The sequence below is a fragment of the Salvelinus fontinalis genome, chromosome 4, assembly GCF_029448725.1.
Source record: "Salvelinus fontinalis isolate EN_2023a chromosome 4, ASM2944872v1, whole genome shotgun sequence".
Classification (NCBI taxonomy): domain Eukaryota; kingdom Metazoa; phylum Chordata; class Actinopteri; order Salmoniformes; family Salmonidae; genus Salvelinus; species Salvelinus fontinalis.
In genome coordinates, this window is record NC_074668.1 from 66,644,152 (window position 1) to 66,655,353 (window position 11,202).

Below are 11,202 nucleotides of genomic sequence, written 5' to 3' on the forward strand. Positions count from 1 at the left end.
GTAATGTAGTCTACCCAGTGTAATGTAGTCTACCCAGTGTAATGTAGTCTACCCAGTGTAATGTAGTCTATCCAGTGTAATGTAGTCTACCCAGTGTAATGTATATGCACAGATGGGATAGGCTGATGTATCTTTCTCCAGCTGGTCTACAGGAAGAGGGGGATGTAGTGTCATTGTTGTGAGAGCTGGAATGACTGACCACACATCCTCCTCTCCTCCCCTCTAAGGCCTGGTGATGAGGTCACTGTTTCATCTGCTTCAGATCTCCAGTCTGTCCCAACCCCCACATCTATCTTATAAGCATGCTCATTAAGACCTGCTAAAGACAAATGTATTTTCTTCTTTCATCTTCTTCACTCACCAGGCTAGTGTTTGCGAAAGTTTCTCTTAAGTCACTATTGTTAAAGGAACAGATGGCATGTTGTGGCCACTGCTGAAATTGCATTGCTAAAGCAAACATGACAGGTAGGGATGTTACTGTAACAGTATGACACGTGTGGTTTATTTGTTTGTTGTGCCGTACTGGTAAATGAGTAGGAGGCAATCACAAAACCTGTTGTTCATTCCCATTCTGTTTAAAAAGTATGTGTGGTGTGTGTCCTGCAGCTGAGCCATGTGGAAGAAGACCTGAGGCAGTGTAAGAGGGAGAGGGATGATGCGGTCCTCAAGGAGAAGGCCCTGGAGCAGAAAGTCTACCACCTGGAGGTGGAGGCAGAGATCAAAGCCCACTCCAAGGATGACAAAATCCGACAGGTGAAACTCATGGAGGTATGGAGGAATATCTTAATTATTAATTTCACATGGTCTCTAAATTATACACTTTATACATGTGTTCATGGAGACTTTCTTCTGCCATTTAAAGTGTCAGACTTTTTGTGCTGTATTAATTGGTTGTCTTTGAGTCTTCAGTCTATGCAAGTCCTTCCATTTTGTCTCTGTTTGTACTCCAGTCCTGAGGAAGGAACAGTTCCCAGCTAGCACATAATGCTCTGAGAACCATGTTTCTCAGAGCTGGTGAGAGCAGGGTTGTCCTATGGTTATTTTGCATACAACCTTCCCACAACTTTCTGGGAATGGTGCAGGATAGTGATTGGTTTTAGAACATTCTTAGCACATTTAAGGAACTTGACAAGATAACATTATTTTCTTGGTATTTCATTACTTTAACAGAATGTTTCCTAAAAGTTCAAACATGGTTACATTTAGTAAAAATGCTCGTAATGTCCTAGGAACGTTCTCCAACTGGTTTGACATTGGGCATGTTCTCAAATAGTTCAGAGAACGTTAAGAAACTATGTTGTTCTGTGGGTATTTCAGTACTTGCTGAGTCGACTAATTCCATTGATAGAGAACAGAAGATTATAGACGTTTTTGAGAGATAAGCAGCATGTTATTAAGCACATCTGGTTAAAATAGTATGCACGTGTTCAGTGTGTGATATTGGAAATATGTATCTGATTGGATGCGCATAGCTTAATTGGCAGGCCCTCATTGGTTGTTGGCCAGGGTATTCAACCTTTGAGCGGGTGCAGATGGACTCAGCTTGGAACCGGCTATGCTTTATCCGCTGTCATGTTGGAAATAAACCGTTTCCATTATGTTAATGCTTTATACTCTCTAGTTTCTCTTTGAAATATCTAAAAAGAACCTCCTTCATTTAACCAGGGATGCAACAATTTATAGGTTCGAATCTCACTGATGCCGTGTCACAATAAAAGATTAATGCCTAAGGAAATTCATTTCTATGTGTCCTATCTGTGCTTGGAGATAAAGGGTTCAAGCAAAATTAGATAGCAGTATTATTAAAAGTGTTATTAAACGATTCAGTGAACATTTTAATGAAATTATTCAAAAACCTCAAAATAACCTAGAAATTCCTTTCTCAGACCGTTAATAAACCTCCTAGGAAAGCATTCAAGGAACCAGAGTAAAACATTCTCAGGACCTCCCTGCAACCAAAAAATGCACGTTCCCAGAACAGGCAACATTTTTACTTCTGTTCTCAGAACATGTAAAAAAAAAATTAAAAAAATGTTTTACCGGTCAGGAAATGTATAGCTTCCCATAACCAATGTGAAATCAAAAACATACAATCCCACAATTTCCAAGGAACAAAATGTGCTAGCTGGGTTCTTTCCTGAGTTTGTTATAGACAGAAGTCATGTGTACTGCAGGCCTCTGCTTTTGACGGTGGTGTGATGGCAAAACACTGCAGAAGGAAATCTAAAGTTGTCATTCAGAAAAGCAACCCCATGATTATAGCAAGGTCAAATAATAATGTCATTGTTATTAACATTGTCAATGTTGATGCTGTGTACTGCAGGACAGGATCAATCAGCTGGAGCTGGATCTGGATGAGGAAAAGCAAAGTGGAGACCTGCTGATTGTCAGGATAGACCGAGGCAGAGAACAGGTGAGTCCCTTACCACTATCCCTGACTGACCTCCAGTCAGTGGGGCATTCTAACATTCATTAACCATGGTTCACCAAGGTCATTCACCAATTTGTCTCTGACTCTCCTGTGACCGGGAGTCACACTCCTAAACTCCATTAACTTCATTATCATCTGCAAAAGACAGAAGGCATTTCAAGTACAGTCATTCCAGAGCAGCTTGGCATAATGTGACATCTAAGCTTACACCCTGTATCAGTTATTTGTGCTTGTCTGCCATCCCCTCCCGCCATTGACAGCTCAAATACCCACACACACAGACCTACACACCGAGCCATTCTTTATTGCGTGTGTGTGTGTGGGCCCCCCCGTATGGAACAGCTGCCCAAAAATCCCACTATCCCAGTTAATTTGTGTTCTAGAGAGCAGAGGGGTTATTGCCATGTAAGAGGATCTTGCATAATCGTTCAGTTTGGCAGGCTGCCTGCTCGGTGTAAAAGCGCCAATCCAATTTTCATACATCAGTCACAAAGACCCCTTTTAATGCACCACCTCAGCCAAAATATGCACACTGCCAAATGTATCGAGTTTATGGCTATGGAGTTCACTTAGCTGTGACTGCGTCTCAGGGACAAATCCATTTCTTGTGGCTGATCATAGTTCTCACATCCTGAGGGAGTCAGACCTTAACACTGCAGCTTTCCTTCCCCTCTGATAAACCTGCTGATGTAGCCATTATAAACTCAGATTGAGATAAGAGTACATGCTTCCTGAAGAAAGAGTTGTTGTCAGAAAGGGTTGCTAACTCAAATCAGGAGACTGTTGGTTCGGTGCTTTTTCATGAGCAAGTGACATTATTCCAGATACAATTCATGTACAGGACAAGCTTTTTACTCTAGGATGTATTTTGTATTATTCAACACGTGCTAAGTGCATTTAACTCCAAGGATCTGCCTTGTTGCAATACCTCTGCAATTCACTGTGCTCTCATTGATTTACATCATGCAATCATGATGCATGCTTCATGTTTAACAAAGATAGGACTAGTTATTTTACGGTCAGGTTCATTGTCCCGCAATGGTAAGATTAAAGGGCTAAGTCTGCACAGTCCTCCAACCTTGAAATGGATGAAGACGTAAAGACCTGAACAAAAGTATGAGAGGCCTAAAAGGAGTGAACAAGTACTTACATTTCCTTAAAGGCAAGAAACTCCTGGCACAGAGAAAAGAGTAGCACTAGACAAAGTGGCATTACCGCAACACTGGGCCAAGGTGAGTTGCCAAGGCAACAGCGGCGTGGTGTACAGTCATAGGGAAGTGGATGGGGTTAGGATAGGAGGATGTGGTGGTTGGGGGGAGAGGGGGACGGAGAGAGTGGGGTCTGCATGGCCATGATGGCTGGAAGTGAAGGGGGGCGGGGGCGGGGGCGGCAGGAAGAACACCTGCGTCTCTCCTGGCACCAGGTGCTCTTCCCCTGTCTAAATGAGAGTAATCTCTCCTCTCTCCTCCCGCCGTCTCTCACAAAGCAGATTAGTTTCTGCTGTCTGTTCCAGTCTGCTGAATCAGCTCCCTCAAGCACTGCACCGGGCACACCAGTTATGTGGACCATCGTTCATCAGAGCAGCCCACTGTCACACACTAATTGGCATAAAATATCACCCATACTAAGCTCCCCTTGCAAAAAAATGTGTCGATTAGTTGTCTTTTTTCCATTCTCTCTCTCTCTCTCTCTCTCTCTCTCTCTCTCTCTCTCTCTCTCTCTCTCTCTCTCTCTCTCTCTCTCTCTCTCTCTCTCTCTCTCTCTCTCTCTCTCTCTCTCTCGCAGAGACAATGAAGTAGTTTGAGTTTGTAATCCTAACTAATTAAAGCAAACCAACCAGGAGTCAAAGGTTGTTTATTATTCTTGGTTGCTAATCTTTCACAGAAATAGTCAAACTTAAAAGCTAACATTTACATTTTTCTCTGTCTGGCTTTTGGAAGAAGTTCAACTCCCTGAGGAATTGTGGGGCTTAAGTGCATTCCTAGCACTAGCTATGATAGGTTCATCTAAATATGACTGATTTATTACTCTGAGTCTATCTGAATGTAGATTACTGAGAGCTGACGTGAGATCAGTTCAGGGGAATGCAACCAAATAAGAATATCCAAACCCCCAATTAGCTACAGGAAGGCTCTTTCCACCTTGAGTAAGACACTACAACAACTGCACACCTACACATATGACACACAAGCAGCCTCTCATAATAATTGTGTTCTCAGAGTGTGTAACCATTGCGATGACAGTCCTCTCCGCTCTGGTTGACAGGTAGAGCAGATGAGGAATGAACTCCTGCAGGAGAGGGCTGACAGACAGGACCTGGAGTGTGACAAGATGACCTTGGAGAGACAGGTACACACTGCCCTGTTCTTCCCACTCCTTCCTCCCTTCCTGTCTGGGGGGAAACAACAGCAGTCTATCTGTGAAAAGTCCATTAGGCTCATACCAAAACATGCACTCATCTAATCCATCTCTGTCTTTTATCTTTCCTTCTCTGTCTCCATCTCTATAGTCTCCTGCTCTGAAAATGGTCTTGTTGATCAAAACATTAGCTAAATGAAGTAGAATTAAGACTGTGTATCAAAGTTGTTTCTCACACTGTTTCTAACAGAACAAGGACCTGAAGAGCAGAATAGCCCATCTGGAGGGCTCCCAGAAGTCTAACAAGGAGGGCCTGGTGAGCCAGCTGGACAGCCGGATCCAGGAGCTGGAGGAGAGGCTGGAGGGAGAGGAGCGGTACGGTTGGGGTTGGGGTTGGGATGGGTTCCTAGGGAGAGGTGGGATTGGGGTAGGGGTTGGAGGGAGAAGAGAGGTCCTGCTATAGGGACCAGTGCTGACTACAGACTCATTACAGAAGCTGTCTGGCTCTCATAGTAAGTAGGTCACATTGCACTTAACCTTGGTTCATTGGGTTGGTTAGTTTAGTTTTACATTCTTAGGTCATACTGTGTACTATGTGTAGATGTATGCAGTATGTGGCATATGGCAAATTACCTTGTGGTTTCCAGAGCGTTCTATGTACTGCTACAATATGTGACATGTAGCAGTCTTACCCATGATGCTGTGTTTTCTAGGGACCGTGCCAACCTGCAGCTGGTGAACCGGAGGCTGGAGAGGAAGGTGAAGGAGATGATGATGCAAGTTGATGAAGAGCACCACTCACTGCAGGATCAGAAGGACCAGGTCAGGATGCAACATGCACATATATATACACACATACACACACACACACACACACACACACACACACACACAGTCGTGTTTAACACATACACACACACACACACACACACACACACACACACACACACACAGTCGTGTTTAACACACACACACACACACACACACACACACACATACACACACACACACACACACACACACACACACACAGTCGTGTTTAACACACACACACACACACACACACACACACACACACACACACAGCTGTTTTAACCCTCTGTGTTCCTCTTGCAGCTGAACCTGCGTCTGAAGGCCCTGAAGAGGCAGATGGACGAGGCGGAGGAGGAGATTGACCGGCTGGAACACGGCAAGAAGAAGCTGCAGAGAGACCTGGATGAACAGCAGGAGGCCAACGAGCAGCTCCAGAGCCAGCTCAAATCCCTGCGCAGCGAGATGAGGTAAAAATGCTAAATACACAAGGCTAACAGAAGACGCTAAGAACATGCTCATTCGGCTTTGGTATTTGTTCACCTAGTTAATTGTAATGCAGCTCTAGCCAGCTGAAGCTAACAGCATGCACCAAGAGATTCCACAGTGTAAAGCACATGCTTATGAAGTTTCACAGGGGCACGCACATTATGTAAACCCACTGTAAAACATCTGAACATATTCCCTACCACTGCTCTAGGGTATTACTCACACCTTCCTGAGTAATGTAGTCTAACACGAACATATTAAAATGCAATGTGTGTAGGCTTTAGCCCACTTTCTCTCAAACTGTAACTCTTTCATACTGTGTAAACTACCTTACCCAGCCCTCCACCCAGAATAACACTAGTTTCCCCTCCCTGAAGGCGTAAGACCAACTCTGCTCCTCTGGACGACGATGATGAGGATGACATTAGCACGGACGGAGAGACCTACTTCCGCTCTTCATCTGGCTATAAACGCTCCTCTAGCCAAGACAACATCATATCAACATTCTCTTTGTGAACCAACACAATGAAGAGAATGTTATTAAAACTACAGAAGGACCAAGTGGACTGACTCCTATTCAGAGAGACCACTTTCAGGTCACGATGTGCTTTTGGAAAACTGGTCAAATAGCATAGTGATGTGTGTTTGCTCTTCCTTTCACAGTACATAGATTGACAGGGAATGGTTAGATAATAGTTATTGATTAATTACAATGTCTTGTAAATTATTGATTATAATTTAGCAATAGTTGAATTATCCGCACAATTTCTAAGTTCTTAGTTAATCATTGCACGTGTCTTCTTACATCTTATGAATGATCCAGCAATGAGATGTAAAGGGAATCCAATTATTCACCTTGTAATGCACTGTAAAGGACAGCATTCTGTAACCTCTTATGCCTTTTTGAAATGTATTAATCCCTCACTAGATTTTATATCCTTAATCAAATATGTTAAGCCGCTTATCAAGTCTGATAGCAACAAACGTAATTTGAAACATTCATTTTTGTATTGTGCATTAGAATATCTATTCAATTTTGTAATGAAGTCAGGCATTAAGGTCTTAAATTGATTTGAGTGAAATATTTGCTATTTATTTACTGTTGAAATATATGAAGAAATGGCTGAATGAAGGGCAATATGTTTTTAGGGAAATTTGTATGAGGGATTCTTCTTTATACAGATGCTTTTTTGTATCTTTATTTATTTTATTTTTTTTATTTTTTATTTTTTTATCCCCTTTTCACCCCAATTTTCGTGGTATCCAATCGCTAGTAATTACTATCTTGTCTCATCGCTACAACTCCCGTACGGGCTCGGGAGAGACGAAGGTCGAAACAACCTGGCCCCCTTGGTTAGCGCGCACTGCGCCCGGCCCGCCACAGGAGTCGCTGGAGCGCGATGAGACAAGGATATCCCTACCGGCCAAACCCACCCTAACCCGGACGACGCTAGCCCAATTGTGCGTCGCCCCACGGACCTCCCGGTCGCGGCCGGCTGCGACAGAGCCTGGGCGCGAACCCAGAGACTCTGGTGGCGCACCTAGACCACTGCGCCACCCGGGAGGCCCGCTTTTTTGTATCTTAAAAGAAAAACCTGAATAAGGAATAGTAATCCATCCATGATGTTACCGTGGTCTACGGAAAACATCTCTGTTTTATCACTTCTGTTTTCAGGTTTATGACTCCTGACTTATTGCAGTATTCAGCCCTGCCTTTGTTAAAATAAGATACAGTAGAACATTTATAAAGACGGTTTAGATCACTGTTCTCAAATCAAGGTTCTACTATGTATTTTTAGTTGGGCTTTTCTACTAACTACCGGGACTGCTCTGTTACTCCTGACATTATTGTTTAAATCGTCAATAGTCAATTTTTTTGCATTATAGTAACAAACACATTCCTTACTTTTGCTTAAAAGTGATTAATCTCTGTATTTCATAGAAATATGACTTTTACCAGAAACATGTTACAATGTGAGAAGAAGCTATTTATGTTTATGGTATATCCTCCAAGAACAAAACAGTGTTAATATTGGACATACGAGTCAATCTACTGTAAAATGAACAATATTTTTTTTGTTGAATACCTGTGTTTGTATTTGCTATGTGGATCTGTGGGAGCATATTATTATGCTATATGACCATACAGTCAGTACCTGTTATAAGCATCTGTTGTGCCTATCTATTATCTGTTGGAGGGGACTGTCCTCTGTTATGCAAGTTTATATGATGAGGGAGTTTCTACAGATGAGCTGTATTGACAATCTATCTGTTTAGCTACACTGTGATGATTTGCACTGTCTGAGGGATTATTTCTGAAGTCGTCCAAGGCTGTTGCCATATGGAATGAAGAAGAGGCCTTTGGCTGTGTGCCTCCTCCAGTCGTTTTGGAGTGGGGGGGTTGAGATGAAATACTGCCGCTACCTCTCTGTGTGTACACATCTGTACTTTGCTGAGACTAAAAACCCTGCTAAAATTAAATAAAGTTATCCTTAGTTAATCTCACATGCTTATTGTCTCTGTAAATTATACTGCTGATCACATCTGTCTCTTCTAATCTATTTAGGTACACAAAATATGCAACTTTGGAGAGTGTTTAGTTGTATGAGGAAGATGAAAGGATTGACCTCAGTGGTGTGTGAATGCTTTATGATCCTCTCAGGGTGACCTCATTCATCCCACTTATTATTTTATCGTCTGGCCAAAGCAGCTGTGTCAATATCAGCCCCTCCATATTTAATATGGAGCTCAGTGGGCCAGTATTTTCATGCTGAAGCCTATTGATCCTGTGTCCAGCACCTGACACCAAAGTACAGCAGGGCAGGTCCTCCAAGGTCTCAGGGGTAAAGGACATGATTGATCCCTTGTGTTAAAGAGATATGCACCCTCCCATCATATGTGGGAGGGTGCAAAGCAGGCTACATTAGGAGATATGACTTCATTATTTTTAAAGGTATTTTACAGTTGACTACAGAGGAAGAAAGGGAGTAGAGACAAGGCTTTCTTATCCTCAGCAAGACTGGCAGGTCATTGTTCCCAGGTCGTGACCTGCATTTGTCACCCTTCTGTGGAGAACAAACAAATTAACCTTTTAAATGCGTGGGGATCATCTCTGGCCCCTCTGTCAGCCCAAGCAGCATACACACACACTGGGAGTGCACTGCTCGGGGTGGGGCTCTTGTGAGGGCTTTAAAGAATGACTATTCTTGAAATTCTTGTCCTTGTGCTTGGTTGAACTCATGCAGTAATTGGTGAAAGAGGGAAGTGGGGAGCAGAAAACTGTCATGAGGTAGTAACTTTACAATTGCAAAATATTAAGAAGTCGTGGTTGGTGGCTGTGGTGATTTTCTGTAAAGTTAAAAGTATTGGACCATGATCTCAGACACTATTTTAGCTCAAGTCTCAATTGTATAACTTTTAGAATGTTTTAGTTGAGATTGAAGAATAGCTTGTTCTTTCAGATAATATTGAACAATGAAAAGAAGTGGTCCGACCAACTATTTATAACTTTCTCAAAACTGTACATGGTACTCTGCTGACCTCTAGCTGTAGAAATGCTAAAGGCACACGTTAGAAGGTACAACATCCGGAATGTTGGCTATGTTTTTTCTGCTGTAAATTGTGTTCTCACATCCTCTTGATATTCTTCTCTAAACTGGTAAAATGCATGCTTGCCTGTTGGTGAGATGGGAAGGAAGCATGACATGGTAAAGATGAAGAGGGGCCATTATTATCCACCCATTATTTTAGAATGTTGCATTTTTCCAACTCCTGAAACAGCTTTTTCCTGCAGTTTTATCATTTTAATAATGTACATTGATTCTTTAAGAACTTTTATGCCTTAGGAGTTTAGTACAACTGCCACTGGGATGTAGTATCATAACCCAATAATTAAAGCAATTTTAGTGTCTTCTAAAGTCTAGAAACCAGGCATGCCTGCTGGCAACATATGGAATCACATAACATTACTACATATGGAATCATGTAGTAACCAAAACAGTGTTAAACAAATCAAAATGTATTTTAGATTTTAGGTTCTTCAAAGTAGACACCCTTTGCCTTGATGACAGCTTTGCACACTCATGGTATTCTCTCAACCAGAACAGACGCAACAATGTTATTGATAATGTATTACTGGAAACTCAAATATTGCAATATCAAGTACAGTAAATCTGATAACCTCATGCAACATCCAAGATGAGAATATATGAGAATATCCAAGATGACGTAGCAGTCAGACATCTTTTTGTCCTCGTCCTGCCGTGTCCCGTGTATGTATCTTTTATTATATTTTTTCTTCGCATATCTTTTTTATATTTTTCCTAAACCTCAACTTCAATATACTCTCCTGCAACCCGCCTCACCCAATGTGGTAAGGATCTGCTATTTTCTAACGTATTTTTTTTTACATTCGAACCGGAATCCCCCAACAGAAGCTAGCCAGCTAACTAGCTACTAGCTAGTAGTCAGCTAACCATTGCTAACGGTCATCAGCTGACCTCTAGCTCCGAAATCTCTCCCCAGTTTGCACAACGCGATTCAAACCAGAGCATACCGGACTTATTTTCTCTCCATATCCCCGAATTCCTACCGCAAGATCTGAACCTTTTCGTCTGGATCATCGCATCTAGCTAGCTGGAATCCGAGTGGCTACTCCTGGCTAACGTCTCTGTCCCGAAGCAAGCTGCTAGCTTGCTAGCCCCGCCCCGCTAGCTGTTGGAATCGCCATGTCTCCAGCCAGCTTAACTACTCACTGGACCCCTATGATCACTCGGCTACGCATGCCTCTCCCTAATGTCAATATTCCTTGTCCATTGCTGTTCTGTTTAGTGATTATTGTCTTATTTCACTGCAGAGCCTCTAGCCCTGCTCAATATGCCTTAGCTAACCCTTCAGTTCCACCTCCCACACATGCGGTGACATCACCTGGTTTAAATTATGTTTCTAGAGACAATATCTCTCTCATTGTCACTCTATGCCTAGGTTTACCTCCACTGTATTCACATCCTACCATACCTTTGTCTGTACATTATGCCTTGAATCTATTCTAACGTGCTCAGAAACCGGCTCCTTTTACTCTCTGTTCCGAAAGTACTAGACGACCAGTTCTTATA

The 11,202-nt window shown here is 42.5% G+C and overlaps 1 protein-coding gene across 2 annotated transcripts in view; it reads left to right on the forward strand.

Moving 5' to 3' along the window:
• The window catches only part of LOC129854251 (cingulin-like protein 1), a 41,790-nt gene extending 33,197 nt beyond the window's left edge, over positions 1 to 8,593 (forward strand). Inside the window, exons 13-19 of one of the 2 annotated variants that reach the window (XM_055921069.1) lie at positions 607 to 768; positions 2,324 to 2,413; positions 4,697 to 4,780; positions 5,040 to 5,164; positions 5,503 to 5,611; positions 5,906 to 6,069; positions 6,466 to 8,593. In XM_055921069.1, the coding sequence (XP_055777044.1) occupies positions 607 to 768; positions 2,324 to 2,413; positions 4,697 to 4,780; positions 5,040 to 5,164; positions 5,503 to 5,611; positions 5,906 to 6,069; positions 6,466 to 6,604 (873 nt within the window). In that variant the 3' untranslated portion in view covers positions 6,605 to 8,593. The remainder of the gene's footprint in view (positions 1 to 606; positions 769 to 2,323; positions 2,414 to 4,696; positions 4,781 to 5,039; positions 5,165 to 5,502; positions 5,612 to 5,905; positions 6,070 to 6,465) is intronic. The other variant, XM_055921070.1, reaches the window with a different exon arrangement.
• The last annotated feature ends 2,609 nt before the right edge of the window (positions 8,594 to 11,202 follow it).